At 41.8% G+C, this 27,682-nt stretch overlaps 2 protein-coding genes across 7 annotated transcripts in view; one reads left to right on the top strand and one right to left on the bottom strand.

Annotated features, from left to right (window-relative positions):
- The window catches only part of rai14 (retinoic acid induced 14), a 62,906-nt gene extending 52,715 nt beyond the window's left edge, over positions 1 to 10,191 (bottom strand). For 4 of the 6 annotated variants that reach the window (XM_080418749.1, XM_080418747.1, XM_080418748.1 and 1 more), the window contains exons 1-2: positions 9,107 to 9,494; positions 6,089 to 6,168 (exon numbers count right to left, since the gene is read on the bottom strand). In XM_080418749.1, the coding sequence (XP_080274875.1) occupies positions 6,089 to 6,124 (36 nt within the window). In that variant the 5' untranslated portion in view covers positions 6,125 to 6,168; positions 9,107 to 9,494. Of the gene's footprint in view, positions 1 to 6,088; positions 6,169 to 7,464; positions 7,486 to 9,106; positions 9,495 to 9,918 lie in introns of those variants that run through there. The other 2 variants (XM_080418745.1, XM_080418746.1) reach the window with 2 other exon arrangements.
- A 12,768-nt stretch (positions 10,192 to 22,959) lies between these two features.
- On the top strand, positions 22,960 to 24,066 carry LOC308078891 (glucose-6-phosphatase catalytic subunit 1-like; the record flags this gene model as incomplete). The annotated part of the gene is made up of 1 exon (XM_080420234.1): positions 22,960 to 24,066. The coding sequence occupies one exon, from the start codon at positions 22,960 to 22,962 to the stop codon at positions 24,064 to 24,066; it is 1,107 nt and encodes a 368-aa protein (XP_080276360.1).
- Positions 24,067 to 27,682: the final 3,616 nt, after the last annotated feature.

The following is a 27,682-nucleotide window of genomic DNA, read 5'->3' on the forward strand; positions in this document are numbered from 1 at the left end:
TCTCAGAGAACCTGACTGATCTTCTACCAACCTGACCTTCATTTTCCCTTTGGCATCTCTCTAATGCTCTAATAGTAGAAACAAGCCTCTAGTACTTTCAGTAATATAATCCAGTGCAGCACACTAGTCAAGGAAGCAGGACCTCTAAACTAAACAACTTCGGGTTAATAGTAAATTGACAATCTAGTCATCATTCATATCACTAGTGTTGTTACACAGTGTTTACTGAATATCATGTCAGTAATATCCCATAGCAGATTTTCTTAAGCATTTAACCACTTAAACCCTATATATTTTAATGACCGGGGTCCCCCAGGGGTCCGTACTTGGCCCACTCCTTTCTTCCCTCTACACCAAATCCCTTTGCCTATTTTCATGGAATGTTTGCTTATTATGACATGCTTAGAATAGGGACGCTAGGGTTCGTCTGGTTAAGAAATCTCTACCTTATTTAGGCCTCTTTCTCAGAGACATTTGAGTGTAGTACATTGGCTGCCAGATACATTCAGCTTGCTAGTATGGAGGAGGGTCCTGAGAGTGAAACATTTAGCAGAGATTTGACTTAATATTTCTGAACCCCAGCTAAAACAGTGACTCCATTTACAAAGGCCAATCTGGCAAATGCCCAACTACATTAAAAAAAAGAAGCTATTTGTGTAGGCATCCTGCTTCTCGTTTTGTTGGAGAATGAATGGGGAGGGGGGTGGGGGGGGGCATTCCTGCGCAATCTATCACTGACACACAAATCCCAAAATAGAATCAAGGAGACATTTTCTTTCTATTACCCTTGATTATGGGTTTATAAAAAGCGCAATGGAATGATGACTATTGGCTCAGAAGTGAAACATGCTGCGTTTTGAGGAGAGTCATATTGTAGCTATGACCGTGAATTTGACTTTTGCTTCAGTTACCCACGGTAGGTTTGCTGAGCACGAATGTTCTTTTTCAGCCAATGCCCTGCTTCACCCCATGCAGTTGTACACATTCACACCTGGAAACGTGACGTCCCAGTACAACCACAGTCTCACGATGTGGTCACGACTCACACCGTCAGTGATAACAAGAGACAAAGCGGATGGCAGTCATTCATTTCCAATGGTAGCTGGGGGACTACCCTTAGTGACATGGAGCTGTGAGATGTATGGTGACAATATCGCTGCGACTTGGCAACAAAGAAAGTTGAGTAATGTTGAACTTTATGCAATTATTCTATGTCATATGCATGCATTTGGCAAAAATATCAGGAAATGTCACTTAATCCACAGGACAAATCGTTTATTTTGTTCATTCATGCTGTAGGTAATAAACTTATAGGAGCCAACATGAAACATACTTTACACACATACTTGTTTTACTTTTCTACAGACTTTGTACCATGCAAATTTAACAGCGGTAAGGGCAAGAGCACGTTCTTATACGTTCTCAGCAGCTGTCATGTGGAATGAGCTTCCTAAAAGTCTCAAATCCATGGTCTCAAAGGACAATTTTAAATCTTCACACAAAAGATCGCTGAATGATGGCAGGACCTATTCATAACTATGCCCTAATTGTAACATCATCTAGATATATCACCTTTATATATAGATATATCACTTTTAAATACATATTACTGTTGTGTATTGAACCATCTGTGAAAGGACCACAATGGAAATAAGCCTTCCAGCTTTCTTGTGTTCATCCTTTTGACTATTGTATGAATGTATTTTTTTTTACTTGCACATGCGAATATGTCAATATAGAAGCCAATCAATCAATCAAAAATACTTTGACAACTAGGACTAACTATACTGCTCAGAAGCCACATATAAACTTTTAAACTAGATGTTGTAAATATGAAATGAATCAAATGAATAGTAACTGTGTGGCCTATTTCTTGCCTAAAATGTTCTCAGAAACAATGTTGTTGTTGTTGCACTATATAGGTCAGGGGTCTTCAACGTTTTTCAGGCCAAGGACCCCTTAGCAGAGAGAGATGAAGCAGGGCCCCCACTACATATTGTGTAAAATCGTGTTGCAGGTTCCACTTTTTCATAGATTGCTTCATAGACTTGTTTGACAGCACTATCATCAGTGATGTGTAAATCAATGTTGTTATTTGTTTGTTTGTTTGTTTGTTTGTTTGTTGACCTTTGGTTCTGTACTTGGTCTGCTCTTTTTCCCAAATGCCGAAAATAGCAGATCTACAGTACAAGCTTCTAGATCGGCTATTTTCCCTCAAGAATAGGGATGCTGGGGTCCATGTAGTGGTTGATATAAAAAGAAAGCTCCAATCTCACAAAGATTTGGCGGCCGCCCCTGTAGTAACTCTGTTGAAGGCCCATGATATACAGTAGGTGAAATATAGATCGCTTCCAAAAAAGCTGCAACTGCTCTTCAGAACTCAGCTTCTTCAAAACTGCATATTGTAACCACAAGCTGGCTGCAGTGATAGGGAATCCAGCCCAGGAATAGGTGACAGAGACACAGCGACTTGGCGATACATGTATAGCAACAAAGTCGCTGTCGTGAGTGCAGGGTTTCTACCGTTGGCCACTGAGCAACTCCACTGGAACAGCTTGGGAAGAAGTGCTCTGCTCAACGACACTACGGTGAGAGGAGTGGGTGATACTCATTCATTTCCTCTCCCACATTTGTCCTCGACTGTCCAGGGGATCAAACCTACAAACTTCCGGTAACACGTACACTCCTCTAACCCAGGGGTCACCAACATAAAAATATGTCTTCTCTAAATGTTCACAATCTAATATTTAATATTGTGTATGAATTAATTTGGTAAAGTGTCGGGATGACATATTACATTCTAGTAATTAATTACCCCACACCAACATCAAAGCACCTGTGAATGTGCCATATTACCCCCATACCACATATGCTGGTAACCGGAAGACTCGCCCCAAAACACGCTCACCCCCATTTTTTCGCAGACCAGCGGTCTTGTATTGTTGTATTTGTTTTACTGAGGATAAGGTTAGAAATAAGTTTAGGAACAAGGCTAGGTTTATGAATAATTTACTGAGGTTAAGTTTAGGAATAAGGCTAAGTTTAGGCATAGTTTACTGAGGGGAGAGCGTTTTGGTAGTCACTGGAGGAAGTGGAGAGAATAAAGTCTGTCTTAATGTCGTGGGAAAGTTAAATGTCAAATGGATGTGAAACTAGGACAATTAGCTGACCCCAAGTTCATTATCGGGTGAGTACAAGCAAGCGTTACAACTTTTAATGTAGTCAGCACGAGTCACGACTGCTTTGCTTCCTTTTTGTTGTTGTTGTTGTTGTCGAGAGAGAGAGAGTTGAGAGAGAGAGAGGAGTGGAGAAGCCAAACAGGTAACTTTAGTTTAGCTGTGTGCATTATTGTTTAGCCTACATCATAACGTTGACCATGTGGTCCTTAAAACTACCCGGTAATAGCCTATAATAGTTGGTCAAATAGACGGTAACAGGGTAGGTGGGCACCAAGGAAGAGTGGGCACCTTGGTGATAAATTGGCTATTTTTTCCAAAATGTAAAAAAAAGAGGAAATGTTTGGAAAGGTTAATTAAAAGGTTAATTAAAGGTTAATTAAAGGTATATTAAAATATGATTAGAACATGCTTAAACATTCGACAAATTAAAGGTCAAATGTTTCTACAATTGCTACCAAACCTGTATATCTAGTCATTTTGGGGCATAAACAATGAGTTGAAGGATAAAATTAAGTCAGATAATGATGTGCCGTGCATGTTCACATGGATTTTCTTTTGGACAAAAGCGCCAATTTTACATGGAGGTGCCCAGATGTCCACAGTGCCTTCCTATCCTGTATCCAAATAGACTATTAGCCCTCCCCATTCTCTGCCTATGGTTTCTGGTAATATTATTGACCACTTATTTTGTATGTCTGTGGCAAAAATCTAATTTTGAGAAAATGTCCACCAGAAGCTGGCATGGTGCTGACCCCTACTATCAGTCTTATCTGATTATTCTGCCTAAAATTTAGGTAATTCAGTTGGGATAACAATTGTTATACCCATTATCACTTTTATGAAAAGGACATTGTATGACCAAAGATGCATATACAAAGTACTGTGAGTGCATAGTTGAGTATTAATAGTGCATCAGCCTACTGCTGATTTTATAATCTCAGAAAACAGTAAGCCTCAACATTCCCTGCAACAGCACAATTCCACACTGGTTTCTGACTGAACCTAAAATCAATACATATTATGCCATGACACACATACAGTGAAGGAGGGCATGGCGTTATTGACTTATATAATCAGCAAGAGAATTCTGATTTAAAAAGCAGCAATGTATCCATCGCCATTTTTTGTAAATAAGCACAAGAGAGTTTTCAACTGCAATCCCAGTGTCTGGGTTTGTAGTTTCGTATTTGATCATTTACATTACATTGTACATCTGAAATAAACATTGTACATTTGTGTCTGATATGTAAAACCATAATCTATGGTAGGCCTATATTTCCTCACAGATAGATAGCACATAGATCACGGATCAAGGATGTATGGTATGGTAAATCCAACTGAATATCCATTAAGTAAACCCTATATACTTAGTTGACTGGGGTCACCAGGGCTCTACAGTAGATCCACTAGCAATTCCCTCTACGCCAAGTCTCTTCACAGAAAATAGCGGATCCACAAGCTCACAATGTGTCACACAGAGCTTGTCGATCGGCTATTTTCGCCGACTGTTCACCCCTGAATAGGGATGCTAGGCTTCAAAGCGATTGAAAAGGGGAACATATCAAAGAGATCAAAGGTATGACAATGGATGTGGGAGTGAGGCATCTGATGCTACAATATGTATGATTACTAATGGATGCAGTCTTGTTCCTTAGCAACATTCACAGCCATTCTCCACTGCTTTTTCTTTCATCCCACCCACCACTGGCTCTCTTGTATAATGAATGCTTTTTCTGAGTCTGAAATAATATGTGGATTACAACATCACCACGAATTTGCACTGTCAAAAACATGGCGACTCGTTAAAACTAAAGCTTTTATCTTGGTGTTGGGTGGACAATGTTAGTAAAGGTGCGAGACTGAGGGCAGGTTTATTCAGACACAGAAAAGCAACTACGATCTTGCAGCCTACTCCTCCACCTACCAATTTTCTTTCATTCTTGTTCTCTCCCACACACACACACACAGGCCTGTGGCTGTGATATCTAACAAACATGAAGCTTAGACGGTTTAAAACTAACACAATAATAACAGTGAATATCCCAAAACCCCTATGAACAACTTCTGTACCGTTTCCTGGATAGGCCTACCAGATCAAAAATGTAAGGAGGGATGTGCCCAAACACAGTCTTCCTCTCGGTGGCACCATCTATGTCAACAGAGCATAACACTTAACCACAGCTCATCATCCTACCCCACCTAAGCTTGGAGTCTCTTTGAAACTCATGTCTATGCTAACCAAAATATCTCATTTAGCAAGCCCTCTCCACTCCACCTCTCTGGCACACCCTCCATCCTCAAAATGTATACTTTTTTAGCCAACACACCACCAGACTCTTCCTGTCTGGCACTCGCCTCTGTGTCATTATGGTCACCGTGACAACAGATGAGTCACGGTGCTGTGTGCAGGCGCCTCACTTCCTGTGAGGGAATCTTACAACAGTGACTGAACGATCGACTGTCCTAACATGGAAAAATCTCTCCCAAAAGACTGATTCATACTGAACAGGATCAAATCCCTGTCTGGAATAGTTCAGCCAGACTGCTAGAAGGAATTTGTGGCTTTTACATACTGATTCAAAGAGTTCACGCTGATCTGTGTAGAGAGACACCTCCTAAATGACTCAACATGTATAGTGTGTGTGTGTGTGTGTGTGTGTGTGTGTGTGTGTGTGTGTGTGTGTGTGTGTGTGTGTGTGTGTGTGTGTGTGTGTGTGTGTGTGTGTGTGTGTGTGTGTGTGTGTGATTGACAGTACAGTACACAGTATGTGTTTAGGTTCCAGACATCCATATGCATGGACACAAATGTGTGCATGACTGCACGTACACACAGACAGTACACGTGACACACAATCACACACGGCCATAAACATACTGCACTACATTAGACCACAGTATAGTTTACTCACATCGGTTTTCCTAAACTTGGCTTTGAGGCTCTTCATGTTCAGTCTGGTCCATACAGTTTGTCTCACTCTCTCAGAAAGGCCTGGGAGGGAAAATAAAATGCTGGTTAAAGCCCCACACTGCAGTCAAGTCAGCATCACATCCAAACTTACGGTAACCACTTAAGCCTGATATACTTCATCGTACAACAAATAGCGAAAACAGCCACTCTATAAGCTCACAACGCGTCTCTTTGTGACGCACTGTGAGCTTGTACAGTAGCTCTGCTTTTTTTCTGGGAGGAAAAAAATACTTTTAAATTCACCTTACATGCTCAAAATAGGGATGCCAGGTCTAATAAACTTGTTTGTATGGCAGTGTCAATCACAGTAAGTAACTGATATTCAACTGAAAAATGTGCCGCATTGCATTTGATACATGTATACAAAGTGTACATTTTGCTTGACTTTCCAGAAAAGACTGAAAACCTCATTCAGAGTTGTCTCGCCATGAGTTACAATTCCTCAAAGGCAGTCTCATGTGTGCAGCAGGGCATCAAAGTGGGAATCCAATCCACACGTTTCAGAATGGAGTTATTGTTATTTGTTTTCAGTGACTGGCTCTTAAGTGTTAAGACAAATGAATCTGTTGTGAATTCCTGTCCAAATAGACTGTTTATCCATATCATCATTACAACCATATTGTTTGTAATGGGTTGTAATAATGCATGAATACATGCATTTGCACTTTTGAAGTCACAATTAGAATTGAACTGAGGAATGAGTTCTGTGGCTGAAAAGTGTATAGAGACATGGAAAAGCCTGCATTAAGGGTGTGAAATGGTCTCCTACATTCAACTTAAGTGGTTCTCTCAAGGGCTGATGTTTCATACCAGTAAGTAAAGCCATGTTTAAGGTACAATGCAGGCACGGCACAGGTGTTAATTTAACTGAGAGTGATAAAATGGTCCATTTTACTGTGTGTGGGAGGTCTCTTTTTTCCTTTTACCAGTTTGATCCTAGAGAGACTGTCGATGAATTGATTTCATTTGATCCTGCAGCATGCGAGTAATCTGGCCCACGTTCACCATTGTGATAACTGCTTTAGGGAATGTGGGCAACATCTGGATTAATATATTACTTTGATATTCCAATAGAATCACAAGGCACAGGTGTGCACCATGTAGCTTTTGACAGGTTATAATAATTCCATGTCAGCAAAAGACTGCCAGCACTCACAGAAGTGTCCTTCGGGTACTTTGATTTACTTTTATTCAGGCACGGTCAAACCACGAACGCGTTTCGGCCAAAGGCAGCCTTCCTCAGCGAGATTGATCACTCTGAGGAAGGCTTTGGCCGTGCCTGATTGGAATAAAAGTAACAGCTCACTTCAGGAATACCTGGGTACTACTCAGTCTCAGCATTCACTTCCGTGAGTGCTGGTGGGCTTTTGCTGGTCTTGAACTCTTCTGAGCCGTACACCTGGTAAATAAATAGCTGATTACTTGTTGTGCTCGCATTTTTTCTTCTATAATAATTCCATGCCATTGTGATTGTCTAATATTGCTGCCACCTGGACAAATAAGACATAATCCTTGTGAATTAAATCATGTCTACTCACTATGCTAAGAAGTGTGTCAACAGGAGTAGTACGGTAGTCATTTTTAGGCCATTGCTCTACACAGTCAGAATTCTACCGACTTTCATGACACTATATTTCTTAAATAACTCCTATACTTGGTTGACTGCAACCCCACTCTCAAAGGGCTGTAACTAAACCCCACAGCGTGTATTCTCCAAAATAGATCAGTCAGCTTCTCCTGGTATGGTTTTGTAGCCTGACACAAGTCTGTAAAAGCCCAGTTTACTGCAGCAGTGATTCTCAACCTTTCTCATGTCAGAGACCCCCAGTAATATAATATTCATTAGGCCACAGATAACCATTTGATAGATGTGTTATCCCTGGGATGGTGGGACCCCATCCTCAACCCAGATTCAGCACAAACATGGGGTCAAATTCGTTCTACTGCCACCAAAATGTGTAACTCCTAATTACCCTCCTTCAAAACCGCCATAAAAGAGCACCTGTCTGCAATTTGTAAATGGTCCTTGAAAAGCCCTCTAAGCTTAGCACCATTGATTATGTCTTGTTTATCATTGTATATTATTGTAGGTCTTTAAATGTCTTAATGAATTGAATACACAGGACCACAATGGACACAAGCCCCAAGGGCTTTTTGTGTTATCCTTTTAAAAATCATTGTAAACCATACCTCTGTACAATTTGCAAACTGTTAATAAATAACCAATCCTTCACTGTACAATCCTCACTTTTATCTAACTCTGAGCATGTACAAATGGAACTAAATGGACCCATATTAATAATAAGGGTCCATTATTGGATACATTTGTGCACTCTCGGAGAACAGATCAGTATAGGTCCATTAGGTTCCTAAAATCCTTTCGCAGGGGATCCTGCAGAACCCCCTTGAAGACCCCTGGGGGTCCCTGGACGGACCCCACGTAGAGAACCGACCAGCTTGTACAGAACGGGCTATAGTAAAACGTTACCAACACTGAACCCCACTTTCTATCAGAGAGCAGCATTCTTGAGTAACAGAAAACGCCTGTAAATGTGAACAATAAAACAGGGTTTTAAGTAGCCTGAATAGCGAGGCATATTATATTATTATCCCAGAGGGAGCAGCGTTTTGCCAGAAACACACAGTTCTATCAGGCAGCATTTGGAAACAAACTGGTGCGGTTTGACACAAAGTAGCAAATGCGCGCGACATGATGTATCCATGATGTATCATCATCATCCGATGCAGGAGCAGGCGAAAATAGCCGATCTACAAGCTCACATAATGAGACGCGCTGTGAGCTTGTAGATCGAGCACAATCTGTGGTTAAATGAAATCAGGACTCACTGTATCAAACCAACTAAGAGTAGGCTAGCTATGCCAGTTTCCCACACAATGTGAACACACTGGTCTACATGAACTTTCTCGTGTGAATTCACCATTGGAACACTTTACTTACCCTATAAAAGTTGCAGATCGCTGGAAGACTCGACAAGAGAGAGAGAGATAGAGCGACCAGAGAGAGAGGGTAAAAAAAGATTGATTCGGAACCGATCTTCCTTAAACACCATTAAGCCGGTAAAACAACTGACATTAGCCTGACTGGGCAGTCCTCCCGTGTGGAGTGAGTGGAGGAGTGGAGTCGAACAGGGAAAAACAACAGGCATAAAGGAGAACAAAACAGTGCTCCTTGGCTGTACACACACTGGTCTGAGGCGGCCTGAATACATTAAAAAGTTTGAGCTATTCAAGAAGAAGAAGAAGAGCCCTGTTTAGCTCAGGACGGGACGAGGAGCTCCTCTCTCAACGATTGTTGTTACCCATGGTGGGTTGTTACCCGGTTTAGGACGGATGACGTCACTCTTCAAATGCTCCCGTGACCGATCGAGACACAGCTTACACACACACACACACACACACACACACACACACACACACACACACACACACACACACACACACACACACACACACACACAATGTGTGCCCCATTCATGTTTAGATTAAAGGGGTATTCCCCTAAAGTGGTTCTCAAACTTACATTTTATTTCAAGGACCCTCATAACTCAGAGAGTGTGCAAATGGAACCAAAAATGGAGCCTTTACAGGTCCATTTGGTTCCATTTGTACACTCAGAGAGAGTTACAGACCTGTGAGGGTTCTCTCAAGGAAGGAACCCAGTCCCAGAGGGTTCCTGGTCGGACCGCTCTTTGAGAACCACTGCCCTAAAGTGTCTTTAGCATGAGTTCGTTTAATAGAATATAGACATACCTCTTTCTTGTTGCCTTCAGAAGAGAAGAGAAGAGAAGAGAAGAGAAGAGAAGAGAAGAGAAGAGAGTCCAGTGAATTTCTGCCCATCCAAAGCAAGGAAACTAAATAGCCTAGTAGTCAGTTGTCTCCAAGATTTAGTGTTCAAGGCAAGTTATGTTGAAACTGCATGTGTCACAACAGCACATCATAGTGAAGCATAGTGTTGCAGGTAAGAACATGTCTGGGCTGCAGACAGTCCGCTCAGGGTGTAATGCTGATTCACATCTATCATACTGTATCTATCCATTTATCTAGTATATCCATCTATCCATATATTTACATCCATCAGAAAAAAGGTGCCGTATACCATGTGGTCACTGGTCAGGTGCAGGTTATACTGGACCATATCCTCTACCTGGTGTGCATAAACACAAGGATCCAAAGAGCCATAACCATCGGGATAGGGAATGAATGGATTTCTGTACAATATTATAAGAAACAATACATTATTTTTAAACAAAGAGTATAAGCGAGCTTACATTATTAATGCATCCACTCAGGTACAGTGCATGGTACACAGTGTAGGAATCACACGCCGAGATCATAACTTCAGCATGGTACAGGACGTAATATTCCATAAATCATATAAATATAATTTATGAATTATTACAATATATATATTGATATATATTGAAACTTACGTCACTGTAACAGTAACGTGAGTTCTTGTCAGACTTGCAATAAATATCCCAATAGTATTACTGTAAACAGAGAAAAATGAATGACACACGCCTTCTTAATAAAAATAGTCTCAGAAATTTATTAATGAAAATAAATGCACAAAAATGATCAGAAATGCCACTGCATTTCGTTGTACGTCATAACTAGGTGATCTTTCATTCAACGTTTAATGACAGGCTGGTGCTGTCCTCAAAGGTCATGACTTAGACCTATGTAGGTTTCCATCGTAGGCCATATTTTGAGGGAGGCCGGCCTGTAACGCCATGCTCTCCATCAATATATGCTAACTACTAGGGAACCAGTTAAATAACTTAGAACCAAAAGGAATGTATTAGTTCCCCCACTCAAATGAGGGCTTAAATGTTAGTAGATAAAGTAAAACATAGGATATCGTGTGTGGAAAGAAATGAACAGATACTTAAATGACCCAACGCTATCTGGACATGAGAAAAGGGGAAAAGAATGGATCATGGAGCCTTAGGGAGGAAGAGACCGAACCATACATACAGCATATCGTTAGATGTTGCCACAATTCACATGTTCAAGACTCATACGACCTGGTTGGGAGGCTTTTCACGACAGTCCTTTTTTTCAAAGTCCCGAGAGCGGTCAGAGTTCTTCCAGGGTACGGTGGGAGAGATAGAGTGCAAGGGGGCTGCGCCCCTCACCCCTTCTCCCACCCCCCCTTTGGTCCTTTGGGATCAGAGAAGAGAAGAGCTGGTGGTCTGGTGTTCTGGTGCAGGAAGAGGGAGAGAACGGGGGTCTCTCTGTCTTTATAGAAAGGGGGCCGGTCGACCGACGGTGAGGGAGGCGGCCTCCAGTTCTTAGTGTAGATCTCATATTGACACACATCATCCAGTGAATGATATTGACTTATTGTTCGTCCCTTGATGACGCATCGTCACTGAGTCTCTTTGGGCTTCTCATTGTACGTGAAATCAAAAATGCAATTCAGGCATATCTCCGCATCATATACATTTAGGTTAGGTTTGTTAGTAAATGACTCAAAACAGTGTGGGCTCTACTACCCATCCATAGGCGACACACACAACACATTCAATAGTTCCTTTCTTCACCCGACTGGGGCCAGGCCCGCAGGCATTCGATCCAAGGACATAATATTTGCAATACAATGTCTTTGTCCCATTGTCCCAGTGGGAATGAGAGGGAGAGAGAGCGGGGATGTGTGTGTGTGTGTGTGTGTGTGTGTGTGTGTGTGTGTGTGTGTGTGTGAGAGTGTGTGATGTCATCTCTCTCTTTCCTGAGTCCATTTCCTGCATGTCATAAATAACTTTGGGCTCCCCCCCTTCACTTCCAGAGTGGAGGGAAGCTGGAGACAGAGAGAGAGTGGCTTGGTGTGTAATCGGAGCTCAGGCTGGCAAACTGCATTCCTTCTTCATCCTTATCTTTATGGCCCTGCAAGGGCCTCGCCTCAGAGTCCCAGGGGTCGCTGAGGTGACACGGTGGTCAGACGTCCACAGTTACTCTGGCCCTGTGAGCTTGTGGGGAGAAAACCTAATTTGTCTTTAATATCCAAAAATGCACGTATCCGCATAAGTCCAATTTTGGGGGACGGCCTTGCGTTCATATCACTACAGACCCCCCTGTTCATGGTTGATGGATCCTTGATGTCATCAAGGGTTCATCAGTCTATGAAGAAAAAGAAAACAGCAGGGCAAAAACCCAAAAATTGGACACGGCCCAGAGACTTTCCGGCCTCTGTGATCGGTAATCATCTTAACATGTCATTATGGCAACACTACTAAAGCCACACATTCGAGACATACACACCAAGGTTGAAAAGCGCAGAGGTGAAAAGAAAGAGGATGTTTAGACCATAGTATAGGGGTCTCTATACCCATTTCTGGTATACCTTTTTACTTTCTCTATTCAGAGTACAGGCTGCTTTGAGTGGTGAGCAGCTGGTTTAAGGGCCATGATAATAGGGGACACACACAAGGGGTAGCATGCAGTCAGAGTGGCTCTTTGTGAAAGTGAGCCTACTTCTATGAGTTTTTTCCTGAAGGAAAACAAAACAAAAAAAAAAAAAACAAACACAAACAAAACGGCTCTTATCCCATTCCTAATATTGTGTGGGAGAGAGTTTTTGGTTTTTAATACCCTATTGGTATTTGTCTTGGATCTATGTAGAAAAACAGACAAGCAACAAAATAAAACAAAACAAAAGAAACCTTGAAAGTATTATTGAACTCATCAAATGAGTCCTAACACTTGACTTGTCATGCAAGGATGGTCTTCTCTGAATGTCTAAATGATGTTGTTAGTTTCCGATCCGATTAGTGTTCAGCAACCTTTAGTAGCTGTGACTTATATAGCACATTTTCACTTGTTTAGGGAGAGGTCGGAGATTTTGTTTCAGTGTGTTAACTGCAACCCTACCACAGTAAAGAACTACAAACATGGCGACCTCTACTTAGTTACCTAAAGTCAATATGTCTATTTGGGCACCATGCTGTCATGGCTTTTGAGCCTTGGTCCATTGTCAACTAGGTTTAGTTAGACCATAACTTACACGTGTTCTTGGGGTCACCCTGGGGTTACCTCAAGCTATCATTAGATAGGCTGACATGAGCACCTGGTGCCAGCATTCAGCACTGCTGTCCCTGAATTGTGTCAACAGACTTGGTCAACAGTTGGCAATCTTAGGGTGATATCATTGTTTATGACTGACCCCCCTTATGAGGAGTTGAGTAGTCAACAAGGCTTGTCGCAGTGATTGATCAGCGCCGCATTATAATGTCACACCTGAAATTGCCAAGTTTTGTATCACATAAGGGTTGGGGTCTGTGAAGTGGCTTAGCATAGCGAGCCACGAGGTAGACTATATGGGCGGGAAATCGAGTTCCAGCGGTCAGGGTGTCTGTGTAGACATGGTGGGCCCATTGAGGGCCCCAAGTGTAGTTAGTAAAAGCAAATGGCACGGGCTTCAGGAGCCACGTGTCAAATGTGCCTAATCTATCCGAGCTGCAACCATTCATTAAGCTTTTGACCCATAAGGAGAAGAGCTTTATTGACAGGAGCCACAAAAGAAATTATAGTAGCACTAATGCCTGGGTCCAATTTTAATTGGACATAGTAACACTTTGATTACACCTGGTACCTTTAGCATAGGTCGTCAGTATCATTGACAGCGCCTAGTCCTAGGAAAAACAGTTTGTAACAGTGTAAATAGTAGATTATAGGTACGTTTTTAGTTACCATTGATTATGAAAATAAATTCAATCCATTATAAAACTACATAGCCGAGAGTTTCTTACAACCGTCAAACTTAATGTGTCGTTTTAAAGGAGAAAGAAAAACTTTTCAACACCGCATGGGCCTGAAGTTGAATCAAGCAGTTAACTATTAACGCCTATGGGTTTTGGGTGACTACTATATTGGTTTGTATGGGGCGGTTTCATACACGTTCGAAGTGTGCTTTCTCATACCACGCGTGCAAACCATATGCCCGCCCTACAATTACAAGATATAGCAGACCACATAAGTTATTGATTTTTAGGCAGTGCCCAAAAATATATCACACAATTCCAACACTTATAAGTTCCGTCCGGGGACCTATAGACTTGCATAAACCAAAAGGTAATAGGAATTGTTTAAACGACCCCGATGATCATGGTTAGTTCAGCCGCAGTGGTTTACATGAGTTTAAAGAATACGCCTATCATTAAATGACCCAGAGGTGTGTCTTGGTTAGATAGCCATCATGGGGCGGTAGGCTTACGTCACTCCTGTGTGAAAATATAGTACAAGCGTCAACCTCATGTCTGTTGCTATGACTACTAGTCATGCGTCATGGGCAGGACTGGTTTCTGGGAGGGTGCATTGCGCGCCTCACACAGAAACACGGCCCCTACGTCTCATGACATGACATTTTGAAATAGACAAAAATTGTTTAGCACAGGTTGCTTGTAATGCACACAAGATTAAGGGTCCCCCCTACAGCATTTGGCTAGGGTAGGACACAAAACTAGAAGGAGTGGTACATGCAGCAAAAACTGGTGAAGTACTAGTGGAATCGTACTTAGTAGGCCGTGTGAAGATGAGACAAGGTTTCCCTGATAATTATTTTGAGGTGTTTAGCTTTGTTCGAGACCTAAAAATTTAAGAGGGATTATTAGTCCCAGGTTCCTTAGTTTAGTTTATTTTTTTATTTTTTTTAAATAAACGTTTATTTGGTTCGAATAGTAAAGTATCTTTGATTAAGGGGAAAGTCTTAGAAGGTTCCCTTGGGTTTTCCCAAAAATAACCGAGATTAAAAGAGGAAACAAAATTTTTCTTTAAAATTTGGAAAAACTAATCAGAGAGAAGTGAGAAAAAGTATGAAAAAAAAAAAAATTCAATTTGAAAAATTAATTTTTTTTTTTTTTTTTAACTTTAACTAAATTCAATCTCTAAAAATTAATCCAAAAAAAAAATTGTTTTAAATTTTTTTTTTTTCAAATAATTTTATCCATTTATAGAAATTCCAGAATAAACGTGAACAATCTGCAGAGTATCTTTAGAAACCGGAACATTGAAAAATTTCCGGGAATTATAGCCGAAAATACTCTGCAATCGCCAGACTCATTGTGTTTCTTCTTACAAAGGAACAAAAATTAATAATCTGTTTCCAATTCTGAACTAAGATTAACTTTCCGAATTAAGCAGTTAACTTATTAACCCTTTACTTTAAAACGAGCTCAAACTTTAACTCAGAAAATTACTATGGTCCGTTGGGTTTGGATCCACCAGGCTCTGTCTATGAGTTGTCAATCAAATGACCCAGATGAAACTTTTGTCACCCCGGTTTTGTTTGTCAAACTCACAGTGAAACTCTCGCCGATTCGAACGCACCGTTCATAGCTAAACCTCTAAAAACAACACTGGATCCCAGTCTGTCTTCACACAACGTCACGTCACCACCACAGATCTTTATCTCAAGTGAATGTCTCACTGGAGCTCAACTGTAGTGGGGGAAGGAGTTCTTAGCTCCACAAAGCCGTTGCACGTGCTGTGACGTTATAAACGGGAGGGGCGTGTTGACGTAATTCAAAATGGCGCTAACTGAAATGTCACGGAAGGACCAGACCGCAGTCGCCAGGCTGTACGTGCCTGCTGGGTTTGTGTTGAAAACACGGCTTTCCTTCCGGACAGCAATTTTGCACTCAAAGTTAGATTACGGGTCAGTTTGAAGAGGACAGCATTTGGCTAGGGTAGGACGCGCATTGGTTTTCCATGCGGTCTGTCTATCAAACCGTGACGCGACCTTGATTGTGGGGAATCTGACTATACTGCTGTGTAGGGAGGTGCTAAGATACGGTTAGCGCTAACCATATGAGACCTCATACACTCACAAAGTATAGTAGGTCACCGTTATGTAATTTGTAAATTTTGTTGTGATTTTTGGCGGAGACAAAACCCATGTCTATATATATAGCTCCCACAACTGTATCACCATCATCTGTCCGGGGGAAACTAGCAGATCAAAACTGCTCGTCCCCCCCATAGGAAAGCACAGAGGAGACACATGTAGCGTTGGGGCCAGGGTCTGTAGACGCTTTGAAGACATTTGTTTCACTTAAGAGCATGCAACCTTGCAGCTACTCTTTAGTTACTCACAGAGTATCATTCTTGACTGATACACAAACACAGGTAAACTACGTCCCTTGAACTATGGCTGCTTATAAAAATCGCCATACCAACTGTTCTGGCTGTTACAGAGTATAGGGCATGACTCTATTTCTCTTGTGACAGGAGGGGACTTCTTATAGCTCCAGTTGTACAGGTCTGTTGAAGCAACCTGATCTCTACACCTTTTTGAAACGGTGGAGTCATGGCTCTCAACTCAACTCAATACAGCCCACCTAGTCTTTTCTCAGTGCATTAATCACCTCGTGCTGGACAAATGTCTTTGTTTGGGCACTCTCCTTTTTTTTTTTTCGGAGTGGTCACAACAAACAAAATTGATGCCTCAATATATACTGCATGGGCCGGCAATGTAAACACTGTATCACTGAGAGGATACTCTAGTGTATACGGAATTCTATTGAATGATCGTGATACTGTTATTGGATTTTTAACACTTGAGCGCTTGGTGAGTATGACTAGATTGCAAAAATTGCGTACGAGTGGCATACAATCAAATACTTTTAGTTAATTTCAGTATGCAGTAGCAGTGTGCAGTGACATCGTTTTCTCATTTAACTGGGAGTAAACAGGATTGAAGTGAAATGCAATTTCAGTCCAATCTTCCCAGAGAAATCGGAGGCCCGGATTAACCGGAACAAATAGCATGGAACTACTCTCATACACACTTAGGACTATGGGCCTAGTTCCGAATGGTAGTATAAAAGAAACTGGGTTTCTTAGGGAAAAAGGCAAAATGTTCGAGCTTACTCAAAACAAGCACTATTTTGATCAGGATTTTGCCAAACTTTGACCTATACCATTGTTTTGTCCTTAATTTGAATTGAGGCGGAAACATTAAACCAATTATACTTAGGCTCCCATCAAATCATGGTGAAATTAGCAGTGGTCACCTACATTCCTTTCTTTAAAGTCCCTTTTGAACTTGCAAGGCCTCACAGCATGGCACTGGAGGTAAAATAATAGGTGCTGTAATTTCTCAAACCGGGTTACATCCGGTACTTATAGTTATTCTGTCTCTTCTTCGTAATATACCTACATATGGGATAACATATGCCAGTATACCACTTTGAAGATAAGAAAACTGGGCTTACATATGTACCCTCTAGTCATCCTGTCTCCTCTTCGTAATACCCTTACATATGTTATCCCATATGCAAGTACATTACGCTGAAGACAAGAACACTGGGGCCACACACGTAACCTTTAGTTTTAATCGTCTGGTAACAGACTCTCATCATTTAATAGCCTAAGATTGTTTCCTAAATAGACGAACATAACTTTGAAATCATCAGGATAAAAATTTGAGGACTTAAAGTACATTAAAATTTGAATCCTTATTCGAAAAGTTAAAAATGTTAACAGCAATTTAGCATGTAATTGTTTAAAATCTTCAAAAAAAATTATTATCACCATAAAATGATGACTTCACGTTGAAATCCAATTCGATTCAGTCAGAGTTTTGTCATAATTAAACCATCGTATGTAGTTGTTCTCTTAACAATCAACAAATCATGGCTTTGGATCGACAGAATAAGAATCATGAATTCAAAATCAAATTAAGTGAACTCATAGGTAAAATTTGGAATAATCAAACAATCACACCAAGTCTTTGCATGTCGTTCATTTCAGAATTTTGGCTCATTTGAAAGCCAGGTAGCCACAGTAGGCTAGTATAAATCAAAGTTTGCGGCGGAGATTAATTGAGATAAATTGGGAACTTGAATAGAATTTATTCAATAAAAGTTCCTATGCTTGTCTTAATTTTAGGAGTAAGTCAACAACATTTAAATTGATCGGTACACCTCTCAGTCCTAGTACTCTACAAACAAGTATCACAGTATCACAATATTCAACAGACATGTTTATGTTGAGCCCAAGCAGGGAGGAGGAGGAGGGGTGATTTCTTGTCATTCTGTCCACGCCTGGATAAACATTTGGGTTGGAAGCTACAAAGCTGAGTGGCAGGGCCCTCACATGAAGGTTGTAAAACTTCCCCCCCAATCCATGTTGGATTCAGTTAGAAAAACACCAGAGCAAGACATTTGGAGTGTGACAACAAACACCCACTACCTCCAAAAATAGTAGCCTAATGCTACCCAAATGCACTTTGCTGGAAAATATCTCATGACGGAGGGAGCCTTTTAATTCCCTTAGGTTAAAAGAGGGGACCTCCCTCACCGTCCAACGTGCTTACGTCACTGGGGGCTTACCTATTAGTCCATAAAATTCAAGAGGGCTGTTTACTCTTTGTCTTGAACTTTTATGAATGAATAGGTGTTTTATTGGAGCCATGTGACAGTGTCTGAGATTTCACTCTGTAGGCTCTTGTTAGCCGGTCAAGATGAAATCTGAGACACGCTCTGCAAGACATAGACAAGCCCAAAACATCTCTAACGTCTCACCTCCTCTCTCTAGTCTCACAGAGCCCTATGGTTTTCAGCTGTCTGGTTTAGTCAGAACCAGGCTACTGTCCTTTTTCTCAGAGAGAGAGGATACACCCCCACCTCCAGTAATCAAGTTACTCAGGGAAACAAAGACCCATAAACTTAGTTTCCTGGTTCAGTGGTCAGAACAGAATTTCCATTCCGCTCTGTGCCACTGGGGTTTGAAATTGGGAATCTGAGGATAGGAATAAAATAAAACCATTCCAAATCAAAAGTTTCAACCTGTTATTTTTTTCAAACACGGTCTGTAAGCTTTTAATGGGATTCTGCGAGGAGGAAGCGTCACAGTTGCTATCCTTTCAGTAATCCCCTCCTTTTAAGACAGTTAAAACTATCTAAAAGGTTTCCTAGAGACCATAACAGCTTTACTAAAGTTATAAATCTCAGTCCAGTTTAGACGTAATTTACACTTGGTTTTGCTTAGATTTTTGTTATCTGATAACTATCTTTCTCTTTTTATTCATAAAAAGGCCATTGTAAATTAGTCAGGATTTAAAAGGGAAAGGCTCTTTCTAAGTAGCTAGTTTAAAAAGAATATTTTTCAACCTTTTGAGTGCCGGACTCACCTTAAAACATTTCTTAATTTGTTTCCCGGGGGGAAGACAAAAACTCTTTTTACTGTGTCTCCTTCGTTCTGCCGAACGCTTTTGAAACAGTTTTAAAAGGGCGGATCAACTTGCATTCAGCGGTTATCAGCAGCAACCCCTTTTATGCTTTTTTTAAACTCAATATTTCCAACAACTGCTTAAAAACAGTTCTTAAAAATCTTGAGGCTCTTACTTCTGCTCTTTACTCACACACTTATGGGCAACAAAAGTGCTACTGTCTATTCAACTCAGCTGTCGTCCGTCCACTGGGGACAGCAGACAGACTTGCTTCAGCACAGATATCCACAGTTATGATCAACTTAATTCACTAAAATTGATTACGAGAAAAAAAAAAAAAGAAAACAACAACAATAATTGGCCTATTATTATTCTTATTTTTACCAGAAAAAAATTTAAATTTTTTTTTTTTTTTTTTTTATCAAAAATATGATTTTTGATATCTCGGTGTTTACAGTACGTACAGTATTGGGATAAGAGTCTGCCGAACGCGGGGCACCACCTGTAGGAATCACACGCCGAGATCATAACTTCAGCATGGTACAGGACGTAATATTCCATAAATCATATAAATATAATTTATGAATTATTACAATATATATATTGATATATATTGAAACTTACGTCACTGTAACAGTAACGTGAGTTCTTGTCAGACTTGCAATAAATATCCCAATAGTATTACTGTAAACAGAGAAAAATGAATGACACACGCCTTCTTAATAAAAATAGTCTCAGAAATTTATTAATGAAAATAAATGCACAAAAATGATCAGAAATGCCACTGCATTTCGTTGTACGTCATAACTAGGTGATCTTTCATTCAACGTTTAATGACAGGCTGGTGCTGTCCTCAAAGGTCATGACTTAGACCTATGTAGGTTTCCATCGTAGGCCATATTTTGAGGGAGGCCGGCCTGTAACGCCATGCTCTCCATCAATATATGCTAACTACTAGGGAACCAGTTAAATAACTTAGAACCAAAAGGAATGTATTAGTTCCCCCACTCAAATGAGGGCTTAAATGTTAGTAGATAAAGTAAAACATAGGATATCGTGTGTGGAAAGAAATGAACAGATACTTAAATGACCCAACGCTATCTGGACATGAGAAAAGGGGAAAAGAATGGATCATGGAGCCTTAGGGAGGAAGAGACCGAACCATACATACAGCATATCGTTAGATGTTGCCACAATTCACATGTTCAAGACTCATACGACCTGGTTGGGAGGCTTTTCACGACAGTCCTTTTTTTCAAAGTCCCGAGAGCGGTCAGAGTTCTTCCAGGGTACGGTGGGAGAGATAGAGTGCAAGGGGGCTGCGCCCCTCACCCCTTCTCCCACCCCCCCTTTGGTCCTTTGGGATCAGAGAAGAGAAGAGCTGGTGGTCTGGTGTTCTGGTGCAGGAAGAGGGAGAGAACGGGGGTCTCTCTGTCTTTATAGAAAGGGGGCCGGTCGACCGACGGTGAGGGAGGCGGCCTCCAGTTCTTAGTGTAGATCTCATATTGACACACATCATCCAGTGAATGATATTGACTTATTGTTCGTCCCTTGATGACGCATCGTCACTGAGTCTCTTTGGGCTTCTCATTGTACGTGAAATCAAAAATGCAATTCAGGCATATCTCCGCATCATATACATTTAGGTTAGGTTTGTTAGTAAATGACTCAAAACAGTGTGGGCTCTACTACCCATCCATAGGCGACACACACAACACATTCAATAGTTCCTTTCTTCACCCGACTGGGGCCAGGCCCGCAGGCATTCGATCCAAGGACATAATATTTGCAATACAATGTCTTTGTCCCATTGTCCCAGTGGGAATGAGAGGGAGAGAGAGCGGGGATGTGTGTGTGTGTGTGTGTGTGTGTGTGTGTGTGTGAGAGTGTGTGATGTCATCTCTCTCTTTCCTGAGTCCATTTCCTGCATGTCATAAATAACTTTGGGCTCCCCCCCTTCACTTCCAGAGTGGAGGGAAGCTGGAGACAGAGAGAGAGTGGCTTGGTGTGTAATCGGAGCTCAGGCTGGCAAACTGCATTCCTTCTTCATCCTTATCTTTATGGCCCTGCAAGGGCCTCGCCTCAGAGTCCCAGGGGTCGCTGAGGTGACACGGTGGTCAGACGTCCACAGTTACTCTGGCCCTGTGAGCTTGTGGGGAGAAAACCTAATTTGTCTTTAATATCCAAAAATGCACGTATCCGCATAAGTCCAATTTTGGGGGACGGCCTTGCGTTCATATCACTACAACAGTGAACAAAGGGCATAACACCTGAGTCTGCTACACCTGGTCCTTAAATAGCCTCCCCCCTTGTGCACTGACAGGTAAATGTCTCAACCCACTGGTCTCAAACTGGTCTCCATCCATCCATCCATCCATCCATCCATCCAAGGTTCAAGGTTGAAGTTTTATTGTTACATCTTGTGTACAGGTACATAAGAGTAAAACTTATTTTTGTTTGGCTTCCTTCAGACAGTGCAGCAGCATAATAACAATAATAATAATACGTAAAGAAAGAAAGAGAAAGAGTTAAAAACAAGAGCAAAAGAGTTGGTAGTTTTAGTTAGCAGTTTAGTTCCATCCATCCCATGCATCCATCTATCTAAAGCATATAATATCTAAAGTGTATCTATCTATCTAGCGACATCTACTGGAGAACTGAGTAAAGTTCCTACATCTGTCTAAAGTTATATGATCCACAGATTCCACAACCATTCAATTGAACTTAACACAACAGACTTTGTGTTCCTAATATAATGTGGTGCATTATTTTATCATCTGTTCAAACTTGGTGTGTGTGTGTGTGTGTGTGTGTGTGTGTGTGTGTGTGTGTGTGTGTGCGTGCGTGCGTGCGTGCGTGTGCATGTGCGTGCATGCGTGCGTACAGTATGTGTCCATCCTATAAATCCACAAATCTCTATATCTCTGTATATGTCTGTATCGTGTCCCTTATATGCCTATATGTGGATATCCCTGTTGTCATCAATATGATGTTATAGACTGGCCTACAAGTAGGCTACTTTGATAATGGGTACAGTGTACTGCACACTAAGTACTCTGACTACGGGTATTGCATAATTGGAAGGGCATGCATCCCACCGGACATTGCCTAGTAGTATCCATATCCCACAAATCCCTGAATGAGTGTATGCCAGACATCATATTTGATGACAGAGGCAGAATCAAATATGACGTCAGTCTTGCCCAAATGTGGAGTTCCACACGGATCCATACTGGCCTCCAAATACTCTTAACGGGTACTGCACCATCAAAGACAGGCTGTCAAACATGTTGCACACTCATTGGCTGATGGCTGAATCTACTCTGGCTGACAATAACTTATCACCAGGGATTTGAGATGGGTGACGTCATCAAAGTTCTTCATGAAGCGTTAGAGTGGTAGATTGTGGAGTATAAAACAGCAGGTCTGTGGGTGGTTTGGATTTTCTGAGCTTTTTTCTCAGCAACACGTCAAAGAAAACGTAGTCTACATCGTTTTCATGGTTATGTAACTTAGTCTTCACCATTGTCATGTTTATGTCTAACACTGTACTGCATATCAGAAGCACAAGGTTGATTGCATAAAGCTAGATAGTGGGCGTGGGGAGCAGAGCAAATGCTAAGATGATGGACAGTATAATGGATCCCATGCGGGGCTTTGGGGTGAGTGCCACACACTACCTGCAGACTTACTACAAGGATGGCTTCTTCCTCTGGGTGTCGTGGGCATCAGACCGCAGGAATACCTTATTTATGTTCTTCCCCCTTTTGTTCCAACTGCGCTCGTCGGAGGGCACAAAGCTAATCTGGGTGGCTGCGATCGGCGACTGGCTTAACTTGGTATTCAAATGGATTCTATTTGAGGGGAGACCTTACTGGTGGGTTCACGAGACACAATACTATGCCAACACCAGTGCTCCTCATATTGAGCAGTACCCTATGACGTGTGAAACTGGACCAGGCAGCCCATCCGGCCACGCTATGGGAACTGCAAGTGTCTATTACACACTAGTGACCTCCATCCTGGCCATTATGACCAACGAGAAACATAAAAACAAAAGATCCACCGGCCAGAGCTGGTACCTGAAGACCATTCTGTGGATGGTGTTCTGGGCTGTCCAGGCATGCGTCTGTCTTTCCAGGGTCTTTATCGCGGCTCACTTCCCCCATCAGGTCATACTCGGAGTCATCATGGGTATGATTGTGGCCGAGGCCTTTAATAGGATCCAGTGGATCTACGATGCCAGCATGAAGAATTACCTCTTCGTCACCCTCTTCTTGACCTCTGTTGCTGTTTGCTTCTACCTGCTGTTCAGGGCTCTGGGTGTGGACCTGCTGTCTACAATGGACAAAGCCCAGAAGTGGTGCGCGAGGCCTGAGTGGATCCAGATGAACACCTCCTCCTTTGCCATCCTGATGCGCAGCATGGGGACCCTGTTTGGCCTGGGCTTGGGCCTGCACTCTCCACTCTACACCGAGTCTAAGAGAAGCAGCACCCTGGTCAAGGCCTTGTGTGTCATCAGCTCCCTGGTCCTGCTGAACCTGATTGACTCCTTCAAGCTGCCCACACACAACGCTGCCCTCTTCTACCTGCTGTACTTTTGCAAGAGTGCCGCCGTGCCTCTGACCACTGTCAGCATCATCCCATACTGTGTCAAAAGCTGTGTTTTATCATGCGTAATATTTATTGTGCTTATTTTAATTATTTCCAGGTACTTCCTTGGCCAGTAGGCCAACGCATTTTCAATAATTGTATGTATATTTTTTTATATTTAACTTTAATTTTATTTAAAAAATGTAAGTGAGAAACCCTGCCAAAATGTTGAGTTGTGCACGATAGATCACGTCATAGACGATCAACATCATAGACTGGCCACATTAAGTCGACGTGTTTGGACACCACTGTTATTTTGTGAAGCCCAGAGTCTTACCCCAATTTAGTTTTATTATACTGCAATGTAATTTATAAATGGTTTAGGATCCTGAAGTATGGGATCAACACATGGGTTGTTGCTAGTGATTCCTTGCAATTTAAATTTTAACCCATTAAAACCAGGAAAGCATCTGTAATTTTTTATGTTAGCTATATAGCAACATAAGTTTTTCAAAAAACTCTTAAGATTTAGTACAGTGGTTCTCAAACATAGCAGATATACAAGCTCACAGCAGGTCACTTTGTGCCTCGCTGCGAGCTTGTACATCTGCTACTTTTGAACGTTTTTGAAAAATCTTGAATCATTTAGATTTTTTTTAACACAAATCTTCTCTTCTGAGGTTCCCTGTCACAAAACAGTTTCAGATGGGGGTCCGCCGCCAAATACATATCATTTTGGGGGTCTTTGACACGAAAAAGTTTGAGAACTATATTGATTTAGAAGGCATTTGTAGAATCGGCCTCAGGTCTTAATGGGTTAAACCTCATTGTGAAGGGAAAGAGAAACTTATTTGCTCAAAGCTTTGACAAGTTATTTCAACTGTATTATTATTTACAAAAATGTAGGGACAACTTTAGATTTTCTTTTAAATTGTATTGATTTTGTAAATATAAAAATGTTCAAGTAAGTAAAAAGTAGAAGAAATCATCTTTAGTACTGCAATACAATATCAGCCCAGTGCGTACACTGCTGTAAAGGAGCTTTTAGGATGGAACCTATGGTCCGAAGCTGACTTCAGGATATGTTCCATGCTTCCATGCTTCCATCCTTCTGCTGGCTATCATTGATAGAGACTGCCTAGAGGCTGAGAATAAGGCTTTGAGAGCTTCCAGCTTTGAGAACATCAAACTCACCAAGGAGCTCATCTCCAAGAATGCACAATATATCCAATACCAGCTGGGTCTTATCAAAGTGCGACAGAAAGATATTCTTTATGGGACAATGAAAAGCAGAATCTCACCAGACCAGATCACCCTGGCTGGAAGAGACCAAGAGGTTGCCGTATGGGAAAGTCAAAACCTGGAAAAGCCTGGAAATAGGAACTTGATCACCGTGAATGTCAATGAGGAAATATCTTAGAGGAGGGAGAGGCAGAAATATAGGTGGCTAAAAGAGCAAAAAAACAAGTTGAACACTGTCACCTTCAGTAAGCAGCGGTACATCACAGAGGAGAGAATGCACATCTCAGATTCCAGCTGGGTCTCATCAACAACAAATTGCAATGGAAAGAGAATCTTTGGGGCATTGAAAAACGGAAAGAGGAAATTGATCAGCTGGATCCCATCAAGATGGATGCAATGAAGTAGAGCTTTAATGAGTTGCAGTTGCGATACTGAAAGGAGAAGAGGAGTCTGTGGAAAAGAAGGCTGTAAGAAATAGAGGGGTGGGCGATAATCATGATCAGATCAAGTCATTGTGTCGCCTGAGGCTAGATAGGAGGCTAGCCATCTTGAAGAGGGACTGTGTGTGTGTTTCACATTTTTTACTCACATTATATTGTTTTGAAATATATAGGCCTAACTTTCACTTTATAATGGAAGTGAATGGTCAGATCATGCTGAACCTTGCTCAAAGGTTAACAATGCGTTGAGTTGAAGACTAGATGAAGTATTTATCTCTAATAAAATAAATGTATCCAAATGGACCCTTCCATTTGGTTCCATTTGTACAAGCTCAGAGTTACAGACTCATAAGGGTCCATTTAGACCCCTGGTGGTCCCGGGAGCCGGGACCACACGTTGACAACCAGTGAGGGAGAGGACTTTGCCCTCTGGGGCACATGGTGTGTGTGGGCATTCTACTCATCTGGGAAGAAGAGAGCCGTGTGGAGACAAACACTCCAGACCAGGTGACCCTCACACAGGGGCAACAGAGCCTCCAGGGCAGCGTCTGCCTCCGGTTATTGTTCTTTATTTGTATTGGGAGAGTGAAGACATTATGGGGACTGCATCTCGTTTAGTTGCAGGATGTACCCCTCTTCCTTTTCCCCATGTGAGTTGAGTTGGTGTGTGTTGGCATGTGATTTGGAGAATAAAGAGTGATTCCTATACAAAAAGCTATTGCCATGGCTCCTTCTGGTGAGCAAACCACCGATCATTACAGTTAATGCTAACCTGGTGTCAGGTGGGACACCTGCAGTGGTCACTTGAAAACTTCAGACTTTTCTAGCCAGGAATAAGGGGAGATTACATTATGTTGTTGCACAGCTACAGTACAAGACAGACTGAGCGAAGTGCATGAAATGAGCCGGAAAGCATCCGCTGAAGTTTCAAGCTAGCCAGAATGATGACTCCTGTTGTGTGGGAGAGGACGTTGTGTCAGCGGCCTGAGTGTGGGTGGTTAGATCCCTTCCGGAAAGAAGACTTCTCACCAAAGCTTTGTGCAAAATGGACTGGACCATGTACTGTATAGCTTACTGTGTGATGGCCCAGTTGTCAGATGTGGCGTACATGGTATAGCTGATAGGGGCCGTAAGGTTGGACCTTACTGGTCCCTCACCACAGAATATCAGGTGGAGGCAGAGAGACACTCCCCAGGGACTTTAGTGCCGAGTTAGTTTGGTATGTGCTTGACAGCCACAAATCTGATGAAAAACATGCTATCCTATATTGATTTTCATGTATTGGCCATTAGGCTACCATAATAGCATGACATAGCAGTGTAATGATACTTACTTTGTGGTAAGCCTATTTACTAATGATACTAAGGCTCTGTTACCGTAGGACAGCCTTTCCAGTGAGCCAAGTTCAGCAAACATGCACTATTAAGTAAAAAAAATCACACCCAGTGTGAAGTGGGCGGTGTGGTCACAGTGGTCATCACAGTGATGGAAGTTCACTTAAAGAAAAGTAATATTGTGGACCAACCATTGTATACCCCTAACTTTAAAAAAAAAAAAAAAGTGTTTTTTTTAAGTGCATAGTCCTATTTATAGGGCTATGCACATGTGTCATGTTTCACTAGCCAATCACAGTCCTGAATAGACTGTGATTGGCCAATCACGGTGCAGGGTTAGGGGGGTACACTGGTGGCCAATCACAGCGCAGGGTTGGGGGGGTGCAATGGGTGGGGGGGTACAATGTAGGCCAATCACAGTGCAGCGAATGTCGATGTCCAAACCTCACATATAGGGGCGGTTTCACCGCCCAAAAATAAAAGAAAATGTATGGAGTGTCACCAGGCAGGTCATGTCATTTGTTAATGAGGTAATCAAACGTGCACTGCACTGTCTATGACGACATTAGAGACTATGGATGATGATGGAGCTGTTGTTCCCCAAATGGAAGGAACGTTTTAAGCCTAGCCTGCTCTTAAACTAACAGTGTCTGCCTCCTGGACCAAACCTCGAAGATGGCTTCAACAGGAGAGCAGCCTGATAGTTGAAAGTTCTCTCTAGGTTGAGATTCTAGGAG

This window comes from Gymnoscopelus braueri, assembly GCF_963280865.1.
Source record: "Gymnoscopelus braueri genome assembly, chromosome: 22".
Lineage (NCBI taxonomy): Eukaryota > Metazoa > Chordata > Actinopteri > Myctophiformes > Myctophidae > Gymnoscopelus > Gymnoscopelus braueri.